Genomic DNA, 25,348 nt, shown 5'->3' with positions numbered 1-25,348 from the left:
ATCATTAGAGAACGATTGATTCCTTCGATGAGTAATCCACTCGTAAAATTACCCACCAATATAAATTTGTCTGGATGTACGTTCGATCATAGAAGCATACAAGTTAATAAATACTGTAAAACTGATAATTATGTGTATTTACTCATAAACCTTATAATATGTTTCGCATTAACAGTTCTGTCGTAGTAGAAAATAGACATTTAGAAGTAGCGTGAGTGAATGAAACAACATAGAGAATCATTAATTAATGCCATCTGAAATGTTATTACATAGCAAAAAAATGTCTCTAACACCCGATCATTCGTTTATATTCAAATGGTTCTGCTAATTAGTAGGATATTAATAGTAATGGTGACAATTTTAGAACAACAACAAAACTTACCATATTACCTATGAAGTTATCCCATACAATTGAGATTATAAAATCGACAACAATAAAAAACACTATGCCTACTTTTGGCGAGTCCCATACTAAGACGGTACAGCTATCTAATGATTACTAATTTCTATTAGTTATGTAATTAAAATTAATCTGTGGTTTAAAACTACAAAATTCAAAAGTATCCTCAATCCCCTACGCTAAGAAACATATATTAATGAGCAGTTGATGTCATTATTGTTTTATTAAATCGTACAACATATATTCATGATATTAGATCATTTAAAAAGTCAGTTAATTCATTTACATGTCGATATTTTTAATTCATTATCTGAATACTCTCAATTAGTAGGTGAATACTTCACTCTGCCAACGAATTTGGCCTGGTTGTAGTTCTTCTCGGCGCTTCAGTTGATCGTTGTGGTGATTCTTCATTTAGATATTCATGTGGTTTATCATCATCATGTTTGCCATATTCTCCCTCTTCTTCTTCATCATTACTTTTATAATATTCATTGTATTTACGACGTTTTAACTCTTTTAATTTATTCATTGATTGTTCTGCTAAATTAACATGACCATAATTATGCTCTTCACCATCATCATAATTATTACTATGATATGAATCATAATCTTGATCATCGTGGTTATCATGATTACCATAATTATCTGGTACAAATCCAGCTCCATCTTCCATATCATATTTACGTCCATGAATTGTTTTCAATGGAAAGTTTATAGCATCGTATGAATTTCTTTTAGAATGTTCTAAAAGTCCATTATAATAATGATTAGAATGTGTATAAATTGAATTCATTAAAGCAATATATATTATTATTCCTATTAAATAATACTTAGTGAATAGCATATTTTATTGTAAATGATAAAATGAGAGTGCTTCAATAGTATATATGGATATATATATGTTTACTCATTTATATGAACATGTATATTGTATAAATTATTATTTTTTTAGGTTGCGTATAAAATGTTAAGTGCAGGCTTAGAATAGTTAAATAAATCAATTATGTTTGATACCCTATTCTTGTTATTCCGCACTTATTCAAAACATTGATGCGTAGAAATTACAATTTGAAATAAACTATTATTTGAGTTCAATCGGGTTTGTTATGAGATAGTAACTCATTGAAGACAATGATGGATGTGTTGCTTAATTTCGAGGATTAGCTGAAGTTAGACATTAACACTGTTGGATGCCGACCGGCTCAGTGGTCTAGTGGTTAAGCGCTCACACGCGAGACTGATAGGTCGTGGGTTGGAATCTCACGAGGGGAGATCGTGGATGCTCACTGCTGAGGAGTCCCACACTAGGACGAGACGACCATCCAGTGCTTCCAGGTTTCTCATAGTGGTCTAGCGTCAATTGACTCATAATCTCAATCATCGAAATTATTATTTTTATATTTAGAAAATATTGAAATCAAAAAATTTTATTAAATTGTAATATTAAGAAACTAAACATTTTCTGTTTTTCTAGGTTAGCTTTGAATAAATTACCTATTGCTATAATAATAATAATATTATTATTATTATGGGACTATAATTGATTAACGGACCAATCAGATTTAGGATAACAGATCTTGAATTTCGGCGTGAAATCCATTCACCTATTTGGCTAAATAACGTTTTGGCATTTTAACTGATGTCGTTTCGTGGTGAAAATCCTAAATCTAATTCCTAACCTCCGACCATCCACCATAAATCATAATACTTATTCCCCATACTGTTTTATAATCGTCATTTAGCCCTAGTGAGTAGGTGAACGTTCTCAAGGTTACTTTATAGTCACTCATAGGTCATTTATAAATTATAGTCTCACTATTATTATTACCATTAGTATTAATATTGTCTTTAAAAAACATATTGATATACTAGACATTAAAAAGAAGAATATATTTGTAAAATCTCTGCGAATGAATTTTAAGTAAATCCAACGTTTCGCCTGGCAATCTAGTCCAAGCTTTTTCAAGGAAAATATAATCAAACAACAAAATTATCGAATATAAATGAATTTTTGAAACATAGAGATAACTTTTATAACCAAATCACAAAAAGATGTCAAATAAGAAAACTTGAACAAATGTTTAAACATTCGTCGAAATCCAACAATGATGAGATTAAAAATAAATCCAAGGAACTCGATATAAACAAAATAGTGGTAAATCTATCTGATAGACAGTTAAATCAACACGAACTTTCAGTACTTAAAAAAGGTCTCAATTTCAATATGAACAGAACACGGATTTCGGCTTCTGAAATTATTCCGTTGATCGAGCCTGCCTTAAACAATGTTCCGGAAGATCAGGCAAATACATTGAGGTTTAAAATCGCAGCTGTAATTTTGAATCAAAAACCTAATACGTCTAATATCTCTAAAGAAGAAACGTATGCCCTAAAACAGTTACGGAAAGACAGAAAAATTGTTATTATGAAAGCAGACAAGGGAAACACCACTGTTGTTATGAATAATTTTGACTATGAAAGAAAAGTCAATGAACATCTCCATAATGGACCGTATGAAAAAATCATGAAGAGCAAATGTAGAACCACTTTAAATAAGTTTAAAGCTGAAACGGCCAAATTGCTACAGAATTTAAAGCTCAAACTAGGATAATCTTTATGGTTCTCTTTATATCCGAAAATCAATAACCCGTGTAGATTTTATGGCCTACCAAAAATACACAAAAAAGATGTACCACTAAGACCTGTGATTGATTACATTAATTCACCAACTTATAATCTTTCTAGGTACTTGGCCAAAATTCTTAAACCATATGAAAGCGTAATAAAATATGGAATAAAAAATTCTAATGATTTCAAAAACATTGTCAGTAATATTCGGATAGAAGAGGATGAAATAATGGCAAGTTTTAATGTTTGCTCATTGTTCACTAATGTTACTGTTAAAAAAGCTTTAGATATTGTGTATAACCTGTTAGATTCTGACACTGATCTTAAACAGCGTTGCCTTCTAGACCCCTCAGACATTATTAGAGCGTTGGAGCTTTGCTTACATTCGACGGTTTTCATTTTTCGAGGAGTTCTGTACAGACAAACAGAAGCTGTGGCTATGGGATCACCTGTCTCTCCAATTGTGACTAATTTATTCATGCATTCATTGGAAACAATTGCTATCTCAATGTGTTCCATTCCACCAAAAATTTGGGTAAGATACGTAGATGATACCTTTGTCATTATAAAACGAGATGGTTTACACGAACTATTCCAACGGTTCAACAGCTTAGATGACAAAATCAAGTTTACTAAAGAGTTGGAATCGCCTGAACGCAGATTACCTTTTCTAGACTGCCTGGTTGAAAGGAAGGATAATGATTGTTTAAAAATTAATATATTCCGAAAGTCTACATATTCACGGAAATTTTTAGATTTTAAGTCTGCGCATCCACACTCGACCAAAGTGACAGTGGCCAAAAATTTGATCACCAGAGTCAAAAAACTTGTCACTGAACCAAATGATATAAAAATGGAAGTGAATTTAGTTGTATCCACTCTATTAATGAATAATTATCCTAAAGGTTTTATTAAAAGAATAATTAAGAATGAAGAACGGAATGATATTTTTAAAAAAAGAGTTAAGCAAGATTGGATGAACACAGTAGTGATCCCATATCGTAAAGGTATCTCAGAAGACATCAGAAGGATTTTAACTCGTCAAAATATAAGAGTATTCTTTCGAACAAACAATACTCTAAGATCAAAACTAGTAAGAATCAAAGATCCAATACACAAGGATGATCAATAGAATTGTGTTTATGAAATAAAATGTAATGACTGTAATGCAACTTATGTAGGTGAAACATCTAGGCAACTGAATGTGAGGGTGAAGGAACACAAACTGTGCTTAAAACACATTCCTTAATCCTCAATTGATGTAAAAAAGCTTGAGAACAGATCAGCGATAGCATTACACTCGATTGAATCGGGTCATACAGTTGATTTCAATGGCACGAGAATCATTCAAAAAGGAATCAATTCTTACAAAGAACGACTAACAGCCGAAGCCCAACATATATGGGCTAATTCAAACAATAATAATAGGAGAGATGGAATACAACTAGCTGTCCCATGGCAACTAATAATTAATAAGTAAACCTGATCTCCTTTTTGCAATTTGATATATCTATGCCATAGTAACTAATTGATAGATAATACGTTCAATGATTCAAATCCGTTATCTTATCTGAATATGTTAAACAATTGACTAGAACATTAAAATAACACACACCTTCAATTACATATACATTCCTCTTTTATTTTGTTTACTTATCTTATTTATCTTTATCTAATCCAGGCTGTGGCATTTTTGATTCATTTCATATATAAAAATGATTTGTTTTCTTAATATACACAGACCGAAGTCAATATTTAGTTGAATGAAATTTCTTCTCACATCACTTGCGTATAAACACATTCTATTGTTTTTTTCACAGATTGAAATCATGAGTCAGTTGAAGCTAGATCACCATTGAAAACCTGGAAGCACTGGACGGCCGTTTCATCCCAGTTGGTTCCATAACACATACCTTGTCCTGATGTGTACAAAAACAATTTGTCATAACCTTGAATTTACCTTGTAATCCTTAAGTCATTCTATGGCCTTGGATAACACGACAATTTTTCTTATTCTTTCTCTCCTCTTGATTATTTTCAAATGAACTTTTATTTGGTTGACCTTTATTATTTTTCATATTATTTTCATATAAACATGTCTCTTACACATTAATGCAAATACCTATTTATAAAAAATCCTTCACGTTGATTGGATGACTTATTCAGTATACAGTAAACCAGAAGACCATGTACCTATTTATATTCGATAATTTTGTTGTTTGATTATATTTTCCTTGAAAAAGCTTGGACCAGATTGCCAGGCGAAACGTTGGATTTACTTAAAATTCATTCGCAGAGATTTTACAAATACATTCTTCTTTTTAATGTCTCAAATTAACTCGGCGCCCAAATATTGTGAAAATATTCGTTCAAATTTAGGCGAAAGTTCTTATATATATATTGATATACATTGCTACACTTACCGATCATTAGCATCAGAAGGGGTTTTGTGGATATTATAGTAATTCTTAATGGTTGAGATCATGAGTCAATTGAAAATAGACCACCGTCCAGTGCTTCCAGGTTTTCCAGGTTGGTTTAGCTTCAAATGACTGGTGATCTCAACCATTAAAAATAACCGATCATTATTTATTTAGTGTTAATTTTCAACTTATAAATTTATATACTGCTATAAAGCCTTGACGAGGAACTAATTGAAAAAGGGAACATTAACTTTTCCATTAAACGTTTATTTATCCTTATGTTGCAAACTAGTATGGCAATGATTATGTATGCCAGTAAATTAATTTGTTCAAATAGTTTATTTTTATTAAAACCATATTTGTACATCACGAAAGTCTCAAAATTTCTAAGTGAGTTTTGCGTGCTGTATTATTATGGGACTGGATTTTTATAGAAATGAATGTAAACCTGTATCAAAATAGCCTAACAGTAGTTTTAATAAGTGTCAAGTGGTTAAACATAACCAACAGAAAATCAATCCTAAACCTAAGTTTCTTGCTATTTTGGGATTCTTTGATAAAGTGTACTCGTTAGCTCCTGATGCTTCACGTTGGATTTGATTCTAATCATTCAGATTCACAGTATGAAACAAGTATCACTGAGCTATTCGGGACAATAGTAACATTCGATAGAATGGAAATTGGTCATCAAGTAGTAACCAGAGTAATGTTTGTCAAGTCCTTTTCAGTGCTGATTGAATTTTATCAAAGTTTATGTAAAACTAAAAAAGTTGAATAAATTGTTTTAAATAAACATAGTGTTCAAAAATAGTTCCCAAATACCTATCAGAATTGTAATTACTTGGAGTTTATGTAACCAGCACAAAGATGAAACAATCGTTTCCTTTTTAACGCACAACTCAGATTTTAGATAAGTTTAATAAATATATTTTCAACAAATATGATAAGACTACCATTGTTAGTACACATCAATGTCTAGTTGTATGTATTTCTCACATAATTGCATAGAAATCACCTCCTATCTTATTATGAAAAGCATAATCTTTTGAGATTTCATCTATAAAGCCACCACAGAATGTGTTCATCATATAAGTTTATCGATTACCTTAAGAACATATGTATATTTGAAAAATCATCAAACTGAGGCACGAGGCGACCCATAACTTTGGATCCTGAAGGGAAGAAGAAAAGAGGAAGACCCAAAAACATATTGTGCCGGAAACTGGAAGTAGACATTGAAAGAATAAATAGAAGTTGAAAACAGCTAGAAAAGAAACCCCAGGACAGAGTTGGTTGAAGAATCCAGATTAGTGAACTATTCGCCTGCACGAATGGTAACACGCGTAATTAAGTATTAAAAACGTTTCTACAGTTCATCATCAGAAAAGTTAAAAGTAACTACTTTGAATTGCTATATACTCTCCTATTAACCTAAAACGAAACTAGTGCCGAGTTCATTACAAAAACATATTTCTTAGACAAATCATATTGGTGTTAATTCATATAAGCAAACTTAGGACTCACTGAATAATTGTATTAAGTCACTACTTTAAAGTTGGTCTTGAGTACCCTGTATAGATTTACAACCCTTTGTGATCAAATAGTGTAGTTTAAAAGCATGTAATATCATCAGAGAAGAGTGTAAATTGAATATGTTGAAGCCTTTATTTTTACATTAATGATGGTTTTATTATTTAGAAACATTATTATGGTAAAATTATTTTAATTAATTGTATTGCACTTCAGCTGTTGGATAATGTTTAAAAGATGTAAAAAAAATTGATTTCAATAAGGTTATTTAAGAAACATTAAATAATACCCTACTCTTCTCCATGGAAGCGAAAGTTGTGATTACGAAAGCTTTTAGTTGTCTTTAAACTGTCCCTGTATTTCTTTGTACAGTAAGACGGTCAATGATAAATACCAATCAAACTTAACTCCGTTTAACCCTTGTTATAGTCTAATATTTTAGTCAACCATACTCATAATCTGAACATAACATATCTAAAGACTTTCATAACGAATGCTTTAGTTTGTGCTATTATCTCACGCTAAAAGTCAATTCTCTTCAGATGATTTGAATGAAATTAGAATTGTATCACTTTCGCACCATACAAGCTACTAGTTGACCTCAGACCTTATATAGAGCAGTTCAGAACTAAACAAACACTGATCACAAGATGACTGAAAAATAAAGGTAATTGTTTTACTAAAACAAAAGGAAAATATTTAATTCTACATAAAAGAGATTTTGCTTTATATTTAATGAAAAGTAGATCGCGAATCAAATATCTAAACTGATCAAGCTCATAATGTCTATCAATATCCTAGTTATACAAACATATAAGTGTACACATCAAGCGTTCAAACAATTTTAACACTTTAATACGACAGTATCTGGCATTTAAAAAACTAAGAATTTATTGATCGTGGGATTATTACACACTAACTTGGAATTCTGAAGGGAAATATAAAAGAGAAAGACTAGAGAACACACGGTGCCGAGAACCGGAAGCAGACATCAAAATAATGGATAACAGCTGGAAAGGATTACCAAGAACAGAATTCGGTGGAAAATGTTGGTGAACGGCCTATGCTCCTCTATGAGAAGTAAGAGGCGTAAGTAAGTAAATAATTACTGTCATTATTTACAATATTATCATATAACTGGATCATACATAATTTTGTACATCCAAATGTTTAGATGTGATCTTAAGTTTACCTATCTTATTTCTAGAACAATCTTCATACTTTCTTTGTGTTCATGTAATTTGATTTGATGTACACATAATGCTTCAATGTATTCTAGCGTTCTTGATTTTCCTTCAATAAAAACAAGCTTTTATTACTTATATCCATGATTTCTAAACATCAATTGAGAAACGTACTTTTTAATGAAATATCAATGAAAACTCCTGTTATGATGGGAAGAAAAGTCAATTTTCGATTGATTTCCTCATTATAAGTTTTGTTCAAGATTACTTCCGTTTTGATTCAATTTAATGATTACTCAATGTAGTATTTGTTTTCTTTTCTCGTATGATATTTTATTATGTATAATATGCGATATTCTTGTATTCCAGTGACATAAACTATGCTCAGTATCTAATTTGTTATAACCCTAAGTATTTTTCATATATGTGATTTCATCTTAATTATTAATCAAAATGGGTGTACGAATCAGTATATAAATGGGTGTATTTTGGGCTAGAGTCGTCCTCGTCGTGGTTTGGGGTTAATAAACCTTCACTTATACCAGTCTTTGTGTTCTTACTTTCGCATCGTGGGAATCGCAGAGGTCACTCGTTCCGAATATAAGTGATAAGCGTTTCCGACACAACAGTCAGCAACGATCAGATATAGCAAGTAGCATTCAATCGACAATACATATCGACTCCTTGATATTTTATGCATATAGGGATCAAAAGAAATTACTGATAGACATTGATTTTTATTAATTCTGGTACAATTAAGTAACAAAATAAAATTTGTTCTACATAAATAGAAAGATACATTTGTGAGAGAAGAAAAGAAGACATAAGGAAAGGAAGAGAAAGACAAGTAGAAAAAAATTAACTGAATTGAGATTAGTACATAATAAGAGTTGGTTTAATTAAAAACACAACTAGGGAAAAATTCTTTTATTTAATGATACTCCTTTCACTTTTATGAAGAATTTGGAAGAAAATTATAGTATAATTTGCCATTGGTTTCTGTTTTTAATCATATCTGTAAACATTCACTAAATTAAGGTAAACCATCACTTAGATCAAATAAATCGACATAAACTATCTTGGATACTAAGTTGATTGATCATAAACTGATTATCTTACCATTTTTTTCTATCTAGTTCCCGGATGGATATCTATAAGTTTTACGTACTCGAATTTAAAGTTAGATTCAAATCCATCTTCAAACTGTTACATCCAATTGAACTGTGTTACAGAAGTTAATTTCCAATGTTAAAGTCTAAGCATAATTACTGAATTTTTAGTTCTGTTAACATTTATGTAATAACTCGTTTTGTCTATGAAAATAATAAACTCATTATACATTAATATAAAGATCTCTCACATACACCTGTCTAATCAAAAGTTGACATTTACCAAAAATGCATCTTGTGACATCTACTTTGACTCATTTAAAGGTAATATAATTCAAAAAATTGCATAAAAATAAGAAACATAAATACACATGATGTTGTTTTACTTGTATCTTCTCATCGTTATATAGGACTGCAATTGATCCGTTTCATGTTGGCATATGTGCATCCTGTACGAACTGATTTAATATAGCCTTAAGTCACAAGCTTTGTAAGCAAAGATGGATAATTCTCTTTGGGACTCGTCAGTTGGATGTACCTGCATCTCAGAGTTAATGTTCACCCCGAGACTCAAACCCAGTATCGTTCGTTTCAAAACGAAACGCGCGTCCTATATTCCACTGCTAGACACTATCCATCTTTCCTTAAAATAAGAAACAGTTATATTTTAGGGTTCTAAAATATCTTTCTTGATTCTAATTCACTCTCACTGTCAAGTTTAATACTCCATGTACAAAAATGATAAATTCACATAACTTAATACATAATTTTTATACATTTAAGTTCGACAATTGTATTTATGTTATATTCGGTCGTCGCTGATTGCTATGCCGGAAAAAAGCTGATCACTTATACTCGGAACGAGGGACCTCTGCAATTCCCACGAGGCGAAAGTAAGAACACAAAAACTGGTATAAGTGAAGGTTTATTAGCCCCAAAACACTATGACGACGACGATAATGATGATAATACTAATGAATCACACTAGTCTAAAATACACTGGTTTATATATTGATGATAAACCCATTTTGATTAAATCACATACTCAGTTATAACAAATCACTTACTGAGCATAGTTCATGTCAATTGAATACAAGAATATCGTTTATTATACAGATGAAAATATCATACTGGGAAAACAAATCAACTACTACACTGAATGATCCTCACGTTGAATCATAATGAGTAAATCAATCAAAAATTGATTTTTTTTTTCCATCATATCAATTTATTAGAGTTTTTGAACGTTTTATATATTCTAATAATAGACGCAACAGTTTAATATTCCTACTCATACCTTAAAATTGAGCATTGTTAAATATAAATAAAACGGTAAATAACTGATCAAATCACAAATAAAATATATGTGGAAATTATATTTGAAATATTATTTTGAAGAAGTTCAGACGAGTTTGCTGGACGAAACGTTGGAATTATTTAAATTTCAATCGCTGAGAATATTTCAAATATAATTTTCATATATAATGACTTCTCTATACTCGGCGCTTAATTTCTGTCAAACTATTCGTCCCAATCTTGACGAATATTCGTACAAATAAAATAGCTTATTATAATTCATTGATACTATTTCGAATTTCACTATACCTTCAAGATTACATATACATCTTAATTGATAGATATACTAAGGTATATATCTAATTATCTAACATTTCAATATGATACAATCAATGTTATATCATTTAGTTTAGAGGATCATATTACAACTTAATGAATAAAATTCATTCACAATTAAAGAGTTAAACAAACATGAAATCAATCACTAATCAGTGATAAATTGATTATTTCTTTTAACTATCTTTATTCATCAATAATAATTTTGAACAAAACTGACAAGAAAATAAATGATTCTGTATAAATGTACCATTATTATTTAATCAAATTAAAATGTACATCATAAATAATTTAAAGGAAAGGTCATGAATTTAAAAAGAGAAAAGAAAAGAAAAAAAGAAGAAAAAGCGGGGAAAAGAAGTCATAAGAAGTTGTTTGTTTGTTTGTTTGTTTGTTCGTCTTTGATATGATTTACTCAATTCTCAATAATGACACGTACAATTTCATAACATGATACATAGATATATATTCATGTATAATAGTTATATATACATTCAATCAACTAACTTATAATTGGTATTTTTCTCTTCATTATCATATTATATTGAATTAATAACCTTCTAATTTTCCATATGGATGATTAGTTGGTGAATAATTCGATTCATCATCTGTTGTATCATCATTATTTTCAAATGTTATATTGGCTTTCATTTCTTTCAAATCTTTATATTTTTCATGACCATGTAATTTGGAATTAAGATTAAATTTAGCACGACCATGTGTATTTTTATAATGTTTAATTTGTCCTTCTGTATCATATGTAGAAAAATATTTTGGTTTACCATATTTTGTTGATAAACTACCTTTATGAAATGTTGTTGTTAATGTATAATCAGATCCTTGATATGTATCAGTAAAACCAAATAATTCACCAACTGATTTTATATGTTTTTCACCATGTTTTTGATGAATATGTTTAGCTTCACCTTCCATAAGATATTTTCTTGTAAGATGCATTTTTTTAGGTTTTTTATTAGTATATCTTTTAGATGGATAATAATTACCATGTTTTCTACGATTGTGACCATAATAGTAATGGTTATTATTATTATTATTATTATTACCATCATAACGTTTACCCTTATTATTATTATCATTATCGTAATTATTATAATAATAATAATGGTTGCTAGGGCTATATTGATTATTTAATTGTCTACGATAATTATTTGGATATGTTTGATAATTATATTGAATAGTCATAGTAAACAATGTAATAATTAATAAACAAACATATAAAATCTTCATTATGATTTAATGTAAGCACAAATGTGAAATAACTTCTTCTTCGTTTCTTTTCTTTTTTTGTCCTTTTTTCTTCTTCTCAAAATAAGGTATATTTATATAGTGAACTTTTAATTTATATCAAATTAAGTACATCAGTTAAGATTAAGTGAACTTTAATGAGAGAAGAAAGCAAAATAAATAAAATACAAGTGCAAATTAAGCGATACAATCATTAAAATAATGGTCAGATTTAAACATGATACATTTAGTAGAATGAAAATTTGTGAAGATTGTAGTAATTTATTAGTGAAATTTATGAGTTGATTTAAGTTAGATCATTAGTGAAAACCTAGAAAGTACTGGATGACTGTTTCGTCCTAGTATGCGACTTCCCAGCAGTATGTACTGACGATCCCGCACGCGGGAGTCAAACCGAAGACCTTCGGTTTCGCGTGCGAACGCTTAAACTCTAGACGAGTGAGCCTGTATCTGTTAATGTCTAACTTCAATCGATCCATGAGCTTAGGCAACTTTTCATCTATTATCTGAGGAAGATAACTGTTTCATATCTGACACGAATTTGATTCCACTGGTCACGGCTTCTCACCAGGACTCCGGAAAATCCATTTTGAAATTAGTCAATTATCGAACATTGAATCATGAATAGGATATCAGAAGTTTAACTAAATCATTTCTTTATCAGAATAAATTAATTTTAGATGCAGTAAAGGATCAAAAACTTTAAAAGTTACTGACTTGACTCACTTACTAGGTACAGACTCGTGTACCTAGCTTTCAGTCACAAACTGAATGTGAAAGGTTATAATCCTACTTGACCAGATAAACCGAGATAAGTGGGACAGATTTTGATCATGTAACATAATGCTTGAAAATCAAATGCCTTCGCTAGCTATCCACTTCTCGCTTTCCTCTGAAAAACATGCGTCTAATGTAACATTTAATACATGTGGGCATTTTGATAGAGTTTTGTTCTCCGAACTGGATGGTTTGGTCGTGGAGCTTTCATCATTCTTCTGAACAACATCACCAGCACAAACTTCATTTAGACTTCTATAGAGAACAAAAGTCCATCAAAATCATCCACCGGAGCTACAAATCTTCACCATCGCACTATGTGAGCATTGAAAATTTATCTGAAATGTACCTGGATCAAACGAACCCTAAATAATGAAAAAGCTGTTGTTAACATGATCAATGAAAATGAACTGCTAACAGGAATCTAATAAATTGTTTTAAACTAACTGTCATCAGATCTAGTGTTAATCATGGTAAAATATAACTGATCAGCTGGAAAGGTTTAGCCAAATTTGAAAAGCTTCATCACGTATTTGTTATATTTATGAAGCAATCATCAATGATTATACAAGGTAAAGGAAACAGCTAAATTCTACATTTACAGTAATAAAATAGTACTGCCTAAGCATTGATGTAACATTACAATTGTACAGTTTGATAGTGACTATGAAAATACTATTGAGTAATGGACTAATTAATTGGAATAAGGATTATAGTAATCAAAGTAATTATTTGTAAAAATTAAAAACACATAATTGTAATCTGGAAACTATTCAATTGCGTTATAAGCACATACGGATAGTAGCTGACAGTGGAATCCACTGCTAGCCACCATCCATCTCTGTTTATAATGCTTGTCATCTAAGGTGATATCGAGGCAATCTGTACAGGATTCACATATGCCAATAAGAGACTGATCAATTACAGTCCTAAACATCGTAAGGGAAGATTCAAACAACCAATACAAAAATGAATTAAACTTCACCCCATTGCACAAGCTAGTGGCTATCAGAATGCAGTAGCTAAATGGTTAATGCGGTGGCGAGTCTCGGACTGAAAATTAACTCTGGAATGCAGACACATCCAGCTGACGAGTCCCAAATAGGGTGAGACGGGCGTCATGAATTTCACCTCTAGATACTATCCATCTCTGCTTATAACGCAATTGCATGACTTTCAGATTACAAATTATTTAATAAGTCAGTTTTTAAACGTTTTGTGATGGTCAAGTGAAGGATATTGGCATGAAAATATATATCCCTTTAATCCCATTACATTTATTTGAATTGCTGCTTCACCATGATGATACATATTCACGCCTAACCAATCACACTGTTATTAGCATGTTAGGTTGATGATAATTTTGCCTTTAAAATAGTATTGGTTGCAAGCAGCTGATGAAAACCTAAAGTATTATAAGTAATCGATTTTATTGTGCTCGATCCATTATTCTTGCTCTCTTCGAAATAAAAAAAACTTTTCGAGTTCTTTGTCGAAAGAATAGGTTTCGTCAAAGTTAAGATAAAACTCATTTCCGTATCGATAACCAAGGTAGAGAGGGGCAGTGTAAACATCTTTTCAGTATGAAGTATATATTTATGAATATGGATTTCTTTAGCTTCAGTAGTACGCAAAAGACAAACCATTAAAACATGCAGTAAATTTGATGTAACACGTTGCATAATTTTAAAAACTTCATCCAAGTTGACTTGATATCCTGTGTCCATCAACTGAACGAGAATAATACTGTTAATCACACACAACTTTTCTTTGCTCAACCAAGACAGATAATGTTCTGTCGTACAATAACAGACTCGCCGAATTATACGTCTTGTATAATTGTCTCCCCAGGAGCAGTTGAATTACTAAACATTAGTGGATGTAACGAGGTCAAGCAACCTATCTTCAATGGTTTTGGTTATCCGACAACTGTATTCCATTTGATTGTAGTAAAGTTGTTTTTGAAAACCCTTTCTTAACCTTTTTATTATTATTATTTTATTGGTAGTATGATTTTGGGATGATAATGTCAATATAAGTAACCTTCTTCGAAACATTTGTTAGGTTGGATCTTATATTTATTTTGTTCATATGTTTGTTGGATGAAGTTGAATATTTATTCCTTCTACATGAAATGAATTAATCTAACTTGACAAAAATAGTTCCGTTCACTTTGATGAAACTAATCAAACTAATACATCGCAATAAATGAATTATCAATGACTAAACATTTTGATGTCACCAATGGGTGACTTTAGCAAAACCAATCTTTTTCGCTTAGCCGCTTAAATAGTGCATATCTTTAACACATACTTGTTGTTCGTAGTTTACACTATGAACTGATCATAGTTAGACAATTAGGAAGTATTGTCATTAATAAGAATAAACGATGGTGGTAAAATATCGAAAACGGATTCAAGTTAAAACTATAAACTATTGGATGCCAAGTTGATCATCCATAGACTAAACACTTTGAATGGAACCTGAAGGTCGTGAATTTTATCCCTAGCAATAAAAAAGATGCATTATGCTGAAGAACCCTATACCGATTCCTGGTTTTCATTGGTTATCTAACTAAGGCCAGTTTAGGGTGTAAAATATGAAATTTAACAATCTCCTTAGCACTGTTGAACAAACTTGTTTTTACAAAAAATGACCACAGAATCAATATTATTGTACATTCTTGACTAACACATATTCTGTTCAGAGGATTTTGAAAAGAAACTGTGAACACTTGATAAAACGACAAAATTTGTTTATTCAAGAGTCTATAGTGAATTGAAATTACACTGTTTAAGTGAAAATAGTTGACAATTTTCTTCAATTTAAAGACTTTATTTATTCACCGTTATGATCATACTTGATACACTTGATGGGTATATTTTATACAGTATGTATCCATCTTGCTGACAAGTTGTACTTATAACTTCATCAACATTGGACATCAAAATGCCAAAACTGTAACTAATCAGTTTGATGATTATGAATTTATCACAGAAGGCTGATATGACTGCTTAAAAGAACCGGCTTTCATAACCGTAGAAAGTATGTTTCTCTCAAGAATAATGAGTGTGATGCCCTCTTACAGTTAGACACAGCTTCCGATATAACACTTATAAGCAGTAATTTAAACAAAACAGTAACAGACATAGATGATCCGCCCGATGGTCTAGTAATGTCCATCTCAGAGACATGCCCTGTATTGGGTTCAAATCCCATTATTCCCGAAACATAATATACAAGCAGTGACGTTCCCAGCTCACAGAAAGACGGTGTCTTGTTAAATGCTCATGAAATTATTGCAGTACCCGCGCACGATGAAAGAGAAAATAAATCGATCAGCATAATGAATGCAGTTGCACCAAATGGGATTCATCATTCTGCGACAAAAGTTTCTGATAAATCTACTTATCACGATTCTCTAGTCGTTTGGCTAGATACGGGTTCTTTTAATGATTTATATATTTTTGACGTAATTTCTTACGAAAATGAGAAAAATTTGTCATATTAATCAAACGATTGTCAAAAACCTAATGCAATTTTGGTAGATACTGATTTCCCTGGTGATCCATTATCTACTAATGAGATTCTCAATAAATTTCATGAGAATGTTGCAGAAGGATCAGACCCTGAAGACCTCATATCAAATGTCGTTTATCCTCGCCATCTAGTCATTTTTATCAGATTCTCTATTCAATGCGAGAAATGTCTTAAATAAAGTCACATTAATCGTAACTTGAGAATGTGAGGATCCAACATTAATTCTTGGAGGAGGATAAACTCAGAAAATTTGAAGTCAGGATCTAAACTTCAGAAAAATAGGGGAGGGTTGTATGATGGAATGAAAAGTCAAAATTATATTCTTTCACTCATCATGATTTTTATTCAACATTGCTTCCGTTTCAATTCAATGTAATAACTACTCAGTGTAGCATTCTGTTTTGTTTTCCCGTATGATATTTTATTCTGTATAACATACGATATTCTTGTATTAAAAATTGACATGACCTAGGCTAAGTATGACATACAGCATATGATTTGTTATATCTCTAATTATTTTTCATATGTGGTGTCATCCTAATCCTATGGGCGTACGAATCAGTATATAAATGGGTGTATTTCTGGTTAAAGTCGTCTTCGTCATGTTTCGGGGCTAGTAAATCTTGATTTTTGCCAGTCTTTGTGTTCCTGCTTCCGCGTCGTAGGTACAGCGGTGGTTCCTCGCTTCTACAAGTATAAGTTTTAAGTGATTCCGACCTAATAACCAGAGACAACCAGATATAACAATTAGCGTTCAATTAAAAGACGTATCAGTGGTGACAGGGGGAAAGCCATAATGAATATATCTTTGAAGCAACTAGGAATTTATGTGGAACGTCAAGAGAAGCGGTTTGAACAGTCTTTAATCAGAATCATGGAAGCCCTTATGCAGAGAATTTGCCTGTCCCAGCAATACTCCGCTTCCGGTGAATTTCAAGTATCGCATACTGGTTTAGTCGTTAATGCGATCTATAAATTTAATTTTGATGGTGTAGCTAGCGTTACTTTTGACTCTTGGTCCAAGAAATATGAAGATTTGTTCCATATTGATCTCTGAAGATTGGACGACGCCTCAAAAGTCAGAATACTTTGAAGTGAACCTGGGACGATGGAATATGAACGCTACAGCAACTTTATTATTCCAAAGAACACACGGGACTTCAGTTTTGCCCCCAAATGCCCTAGTACGTCCGAGAGCGGAGAGAGTAAGCTCTCTTACTCGAAATGCTCTCACATGGCCACATGCATACAACCACTGTCAGGGAAGTCATACTCACTGCCTTCTCGTGACGGGGATGTTGTTTACGAAGTTGAAAGGACAAAAAGCGAATGTCCGACGCTTTACCCGGGTCGGTGGATACGAAGGATCCACCTACGGGGGTTGGAAAACCCTGATTCCAAACCAATGGTGTATATGGGCTCTAGTATCCTAAACAAACAAATGGCGCATGAACCAATAGTTGGTTACCGGCTACCATAAGACTGCATCTTCTTACGTTGCTCCACTTCCTTGTGGATTAGGCCTTCAATTCGAAGGCTCGGGGTGTGGTCCTCTTAGTAAACCACCTTCTTCGGTTTGGGCAAGCGGGCAGTATTCCAGCCCTCATATATATATCTGGTGCCTCTTTGTACCAATGTTTATGTGTTTAAATAAATAAATAAATAAATTTGATGAAACAATTAAAACGCTGTTTTAAATCATTGGAGAACAGTCATCTCAATGTAATATCCGTTACCAATACTTGAAGATAACGAAAGAACCAGGAGATGACTGGGTGACATATACAGGAATTATGAATCGAGAATGTGAGAGTTTTAAAAATCATCGTTATACTACATTTTCCAGAAAACGGCACAAAGAAAGTCATTTAAAAAAACAGATTGAAATCATGAGTCAATTGAAGCTAGATCACCATGGAAAACCTGGAAGCACTGGACGGCCGTTTCGTCCTAGTATGGGACTCCTCAGCAGTGTGCATCCACGATTCCGCATCCCGCGGGATTCGAACCCAGGATCCATGATTTCAATCTGCGAAATTTCTAAAATCTCCACAAACCCCTTTTGATAATTATGATGATTTGTTTAAACATTAAAAAAAAAAGAAAATAGTTCTCTTATTGTTATCATACACTTCCTTATGATCTACATGTACTTTAAATGAAACGAGTACACTTATGTTTGTAGAAAACAAGTGAGAGAGAGAGAGAGAGAAGAAAATATCTAAATAACTCATTACTTAATTATGCACTCGAATGATTTGGTTATAATTTCTTCAATAATAACGTAATATCATGCACTTATTTAGATTTACTCTTTATAAAGAAAAAACTATATAAAACGTTGATCAAGGTATCAATGAACTAAAAAGAAAATCTTCAATTACGTAACACTAAACATCATAACAGAACAGAAATTTAAAAAAAAACAAACAAACAGAAACAAAAACAATGAAAAGTGTTATCTCATTATATTTACTACTAATGTTCTCATATACATTAGGCGGTGATTCAATGAATTCATATTCATATGATAATTATAATCCATCATATACTGATAATAGAAATTATCAAAATAATTATAATGATTATAATTACAATAATAATAATGGTGATAAAAATCATGGTAATGATAATCATGGTAATATACATACACATGGTAAATTTATAGCATATGGTAATGCAGATAAAGGTTTAAAATATCATCAAATTACATATTTTCATAAAGGTAGTAAATATCAAAAGAAATTTGTTAATTATGATACAAAAGGTAAAGTACATTCATATGGGAAACAAAATGTTAAAGCTAAATTTAATATTGAAAGTAATGTACATTCTAAAGGAAAATATAATGGTGGTAAATTTGATCAACTTGTTGGTACTGGTAGTGGACAATATAATGAAGGACAAATACCAATTGAATATGCTGCAGCTGGATCTAGTCCAATATATAATAATGCTCCATCAACTTATGATGATAATAGTAATAGTAATAGTAATGACAATAATAATAACAATTATAATTATAATGATCAAAATAGTGGAGGATCATCAGATGATAATACATATTCTAGTGGAACATACAATGATAATTATCAACCGTCATATTCATAATAAATATTCAATTTGTTTATTAATAAGTAATAAATTATTGGAAGAAGTCTAATACAAGTTTGTAAAAAAGGAACACATAATAATTAAAATAAACTTTTTTTTTAAAGAACGATTTGGGTTTTTTTTCTTCTGATAATGATCACGTACTCAGTACTGATTAGATTCGAGAGGAAATGAGAAATCAGGTGAAATTCAATTATGTAAGATGTAAGAAAGGTACTTATTGAAGACAATGAAAGATGGTCTTAAAATAACGTAAATTAATTAAACTTGAAGCTTTACATCAATAGATCCCGGTTTAGTGGTTTGAAGGTTTGACTTTCTCATGAGAGGTTGAAAGATTTGAGTTCGACTCCCAACTGCGTGGTTATGAATATCTAATATTTAGGAATCGGTTCCTGACTTCAATAATCTTGTTATGAACGTGATAATAACGATAAAGACCAAATTCATTGTAATTATTAGTTTTACAGTATCTATCAAGTATATTTAATAATTATGATAAGAATTCAGTGATAAGAAGTTGTCAAACGATAATCTTTACTCGAAATCAAAAGCAAATTAGAATTAGTTACACAGGAATTTTGTGGAGATTGTTGACTTTTGTAGTTCATATCACTCACTGATCCTGAGTAAACAATAAGCGAAACTCAAGAAGCATTAGATTCACATTTTTCTTCCTAAAATAGAGCTAACAAACAACTTCATCCATAGTCACAACCGGAGTTCAAACCTAGGACTTTTGAATTCGATTTAAAATATTTAACCTGTAGGGCATTAAGTTATCATGCAATAGCTTGCGATATTTGATAACTGCCATCAAATTTCATCGGTGGACAACTAATAAATTATGATCGGTTGTGAGGCAACTTATCTTTTATTTGAGGAATCGCCATAGATCGGTCGAGTACGATAGATAGAGGTTAGCTGCATTAAACGTTCTCTTCACTACTCTAGTCAGTCTATCACGTAGTACATCACCTGCTACATCTCCATTGAATTGCAGCTTCAGGAAGAGAAGTTTCTTACTAACCGTTGATGTCGTTATTTCCTTATTTGTTACATGCAAGTGCCTCTCCAGGAAACCTTGTGGATAACCCATTTCAATCAACATATTATGTATGAGCTCTAATTCCCTGCTTATTGTATCGACTGAAAGTGCATTTCAATGAAGACGTAGCTGGTGATGTGCTACGCGATAGACTGACCAGAGCAGTGAAGAGACCGTTTAATGCAGCTAACCTCTGTCCATCGTACTCGACCGATCTATGGTGATTCCTCAGCCAAAGAATGAGTTACCTGGTTATGCCACTTCTATATGTATCTACGAATTTAGCTGCTTCTGTGAAGAAAGCAATATTGGGCGCACTACCAGACAACTTAGCCAAAGAGTTAGTGAACACCTCCCTTCGTGGTTAGGAAAAAGTACTGTCAAGATAATACACAGCTTGGTTCTATCACACTTGATCGATGGCAGTCATGTAGTAAACAAAAATAAGTCATTTAAAGTTATTTATCGTATTCCTACTAGTTTTCGTTATGGGATTCGATCTCGCCTCTTACACATAGCAGAAGCTATAGGAATTCGAGCTAACAATCCAAGTCTTTGTGTTCATAAGAAGTCTGTAATACCTTTATCTCTCCCTTGGCGTTAATAAGTGATTTTATTTATTATTATTTTCCGTACTCTTTCTTCGTTTATTTTTCTTCACACCATCCCACCATTTCCTTTTTTCTCAAATATATGTTTCACAGTCCAATTATCTGAACACTTCTTGTTACGTAATCTTATAATCATTCTATGAATGTTATTACAGTGTCTATATTTTTATAATCACTGACCTATTTCCTATTATGTAACACTGATTCAAACCTTTATTATTCTTATCACAGCTAGTACACTTGTCATCACACTACCAATTTTTACTTTACACTCATCTATGTAATCTATTCAACTGTTATCATTCACTCAATAAACTGACTTGATTGGTTTAATAATTTCGTATATGCATATAAATATTACTGTATATTAGCGTAAAGCCTTATGAGGATTTAATCGAAAACAATATTGTTCGCTTATATATATTGTTCTAAATCATAATAATTAGAACTCTTAAGTACTCAATTAAAATTATCATCAATCATTCTTTCTTTATTTAGCAAGATAACATTTTGTGGGAATAAAATACAAACATGCTTCATTACTAAATTCACTTGGTGTTGTTTTACTTGTATCTTCCCATTGTTATATAGGACTGCAATTGATCCGTTTCATGTTGGCATATGTGCATCCTGTACGGATTGCTTTAATATAGCCTTAAGTCACAAGCTTTTTAAGCAGAGATTCCACAGCTAGCCATTATCCACCTTTGCTTAAAATAATTCATCAAAGTTCTTTTTAAATAATATTTATATTCATTCATTGATTGACATGATTCGACTTTCAGTGACAATTTATTCACTACCTCAAAAAATTTAAATACTAACTAGGATTTATTCAATACTTACAAATGAGTTATGTAATTTCTGATTATTTCACTCGATTAAGCCCTGCTAGGTGTTAGCAATGGTTTTAGATTGATAATGATATCATTCCTAACGACATTGGATGTCTTTAAATAGTGAATAAATTCAAATTTGTTTAAAATTTAAGTGCAAAGTTTTCACTTCTCTATCTTCAATTAACATGTCCTCTTTGAAATGACGAAGAGTACTTGAACTTATAGTGGTTGATGTGATAGTGTGTTTTTTAAGCTAGATAGTTTAATTACAAAAAAACTCACTGACATTCTGGGTAATATCATGGACACAGTAAGCTTTCTACGTATTCCATAAGCTTTCTTTCAATTCGTTCTAATAATCCGTACGAAAATTGTCAGTCAACCGAATGAGAAAATCCACAGAAATATAAGAATAAATGCTGACAACGAAACTTACAAGGGTAAAATATCAGTCATATTATCCAGAATGGCAATGAAATCTTCCCAATAGAACCATCTATTTAGCTTTAGAGGTTAAGCAGAAGCTTCTTCACTTCCTCTGTCATGACTAGTATTTTTTTCTAGAATTTATTCGCGTATGTAATTGGTTGTTTCGGTAAGCGGATTATTTTAAATAAATATATATTATGTCTAGAGATGACATAGTATTATCTGTTGAATCCATAGTTTTTACTACATCCACGAGTCCTATTACGTCATCAATACTGCGTTGCAACAAGTTTTGCTGTAATGATTCGAAAAATTTCATGAACTATTTTACTGTTGAGTGATATAGTGATTCCAACGTACCTAGAATCGGACATAAAGGAAACCCTGGTTTTTAAAATTTGAGTAGATCAAAAGTTGTGGAGTATGCCTTTATGAAGGTCTTAGTACATAGGTACATTGATAAATTGCAATGTCGTGGTTAGCTGACACTTGGTCTTTTCAGTCAGGTTCTTACATTATCCAAATCTTAAAAAATTAGTTTGATCAATTGCCAAAAGATTCATCCTTTCCATTTTAATAATCTTGTTTGAAATTACAATATCTGATCTTTTATTAAATTTCGTGACTATTGAAGTCTTTGGATTTTAGTTTTCTTATGGGTTCTCAATGTTTTCTAGTCAATGTACCATTTATGTGGTGGGTGTTGCTTTTCAAATAGTTACAAAAGTCAATCAGTGTGCTCTTAAATCTCTATAATTCAACCTTTGTTAGAACTACCAATTATTGTATATAGATAAATAGATTCCGTAGCTAAAACTTTGTCTTTAAGTGAATCATATATCTGAATCTTACAAAAATTTTTTAATTCGAATGGTTCGATATCTAGTTTAGTCTTAGTTGGATTAACATAAGGGTCGGTAAAAATATTATTAGTTACAGTCTCCAGGATAATCAGAACGAAATGAATAATTGCCTAACCCTTTGAATAGATCTATATTTTACTTGTTTCTCCCCGTTTTTTGTACTTCTAGAATATATGTCAAATGAATCACTTAGGTTTTTGAAAAGATCTAACCTAACCTCTGTGTAATGCTCCTTACTGCGTCGATGAAATACGTTTGATGAAATTCAATTCAGTTTCAAGTATATCTTTTCTGCAACTTGGCATTAGTTTCAACTTGACATCGACGAAGAGATTTGAATTATTGTGTTATGACCTTGAATCGCTTTTACCCCGTCGATACTTTGTTATGACTTGACCTTGATCTGTCTAGTCTAGATTATGACCTTGACACAATAGGCTGAGCGGTTTAACCTTGAGGCTAGTACGCGTGAGTTCGAGATGGGATAGAGAGAAAACTATTCTAGAACCTGAATGGCTGGCAAGCACGCAAGTGAGAGAAGACAAGACAGCTGGAACACTCTGAAATCTCTGAATTCGGATTAGTGCAAAAAGGTACATGAATGAATAAGTGAATATCCTGACCACAACGTACGATAATTTGGGAAAATACAATTATGTCCAAAACTGGGAATCAGGGTAGAAAATAAGGTGCAAAATATTATGTTTAAATTACAATAGTTTCGGAATAAAAAGGGGTATGGCAATGAATGATACATCGAACGAAAGCTCATGTTCTGTAGAATAAAATAGGGACAAAAATAGATATGTGTTTTCACAAGGTTTGAATAAAATGAAATAACGTCCCAAGAAATAGCTTTCGTAGTTTGTCTGGGCTTCTTATTTCCCTGTTCACAACATATTGTTTAGGTTAACGGTGACTCATGGTGAAGTTATGGATAAAATACACAATAAGATCGAAGAAAGAATAGCATATTCTTTTGAAAAAATCTCAATTTGGGGTTGTGAAGATTGTTGAATTCCATTGAAATTATGAACCGATAACTATTAGACCACCATTGAGAACCCAAGAGCATTGGATGGCCATTTCGTCCTAGGACGGTTCTCCACACAAGTATTCAACACCATCCCGTATTCACCATTCAAACACAGAAAATTCACTCTCACATGCGAACTCTTAACCATTAGACCACTGAGCCATCATTCAGTGGTGTTAATGTTTGACTTCAACCAATCCACGAAACTGCACAACCATCTTCCATTGTCTTTGGTGAGTAACTGCCTCACACCCTACACGGATTGAACTCCACTGGTCACGGCTTCTCACTAGAACTCCGAGAATTTTCTCACGAATCTAGTCACTAGTCAGCACATAATAGTTATCAATATATGGTTATGGAGGAGCCGTAATCAATGAAGTACAACCGTGTCGGGTGTGAGGCACATACTCACCTAAGACAACAAAAGACTGTTGCTCAACATCGTTGATTGCTTGAACTTTTGAAAAACGGAACAATAACCTCTTATTGCATAATCATTCATGTTTACGGTCGTTTGTCTAGTTTTATTCATTCATATATCATTTTCAAATCAATAAACCTGATACAAACTCTTATTTAATATAAATAACAAGATCAAATTTGCCCACTCATCTCTGAACCATACTTCAGGTGTGATAGGTAGTAATAAAACTTAATTCCTCAAACTAAAAGTGGTTCGAACCTTTAACGTATTGATTGAGATTCGAATTGTCCACAGACCACCCTCTTAATACAATGATCACACTATCTTATTACATATCAAATGTAAAAAACTATCTGTTGATTTAAAATAAATGATACATAAGAGAATGAATCGAAACACAATATTCACCTTCAGTTTTCATAAATCAACAAATTTTAAGCGTAACCAAGACATGAAACTTTTAGTTAACATAAGACTACATAAGTCATC

At 31.8% G+C, this 25,348-nt stretch overlaps 3 protein-coding genes across 3 annotated transcripts; 1 reads left to right on the top strand and 2 right to left on the bottom strand.

Annotated features, from left to right (window-relative positions):
* Window positions 1-740: 740 nt before the first annotated feature.
* Window positions 741-12,157, bottom strand: MS3_00010671 (uncharacterized protein; the record flags this gene model as incomplete). Its single annotated transcript, XM_051219065.1, has 5 exons — window positions 741-1,219; window positions 1,898-1,903; window positions 2,220-2,271; window positions 7,905-7,912; window positions 11,467-12,157. 5 exons carry the CDS (start codon window positions 12,155-12,157, stop codon window positions 741-743), a joined length of 1,236 nt encoding a protein of 411 aa, XP_051069863.1.
* On the bottom strand, window positions 12,158-15,394 carry MS3_00005767 (uncharacterized protein). Its single transcript, XM_051213850.1, has one exon. The coding sequence runs from the start codon at window positions 14,677-14,679 to the stop codon at window positions 14,299-14,301; it is 381 nt and encodes a 126-aa protein (XP_051069862.1). The 5' UTR covers window positions 14,680-15,394; the 3' UTR covers window positions 12,158-14,298.
* Window positions 15,395-18,743: 3,349 nt separating this feature from the next.
* On the top strand, window positions 18,744-19,603 carry MS3_00005766 (uncharacterized protein; the record flags this gene model as incomplete). The annotated part of the gene is made up of 1 exon (XM_012939470.3): window positions 18,744-19,603. Exon 1 carries the CDS (start codon window positions 18,941-18,943, stop codon window positions 19,601-19,603), a length of 663 nt encoding a protein of 220 aa, XP_012794924.2. The 5' UTR covers window positions 18,744-18,940.
* Window positions 19,604-25,348: the final 5,745 nt, after the last annotated feature.

Source organism: Schistosoma haematobium, chromosome 3, assembly GCF_000699445.3.
Source record: "Schistosoma haematobium chromosome 3, whole genome shotgun sequence".
NCBI classification, from domain to species: Eukaryota; Metazoa; Platyhelminthes; class Trematoda; order Strigeidida; family Schistosomatidae; genus Schistosoma; species Schistosoma haematobium.
Note: the sequence above shows the minus strand (reverse complement) of the source record. Positions and strands in the feature narration are given on the sequence as shown.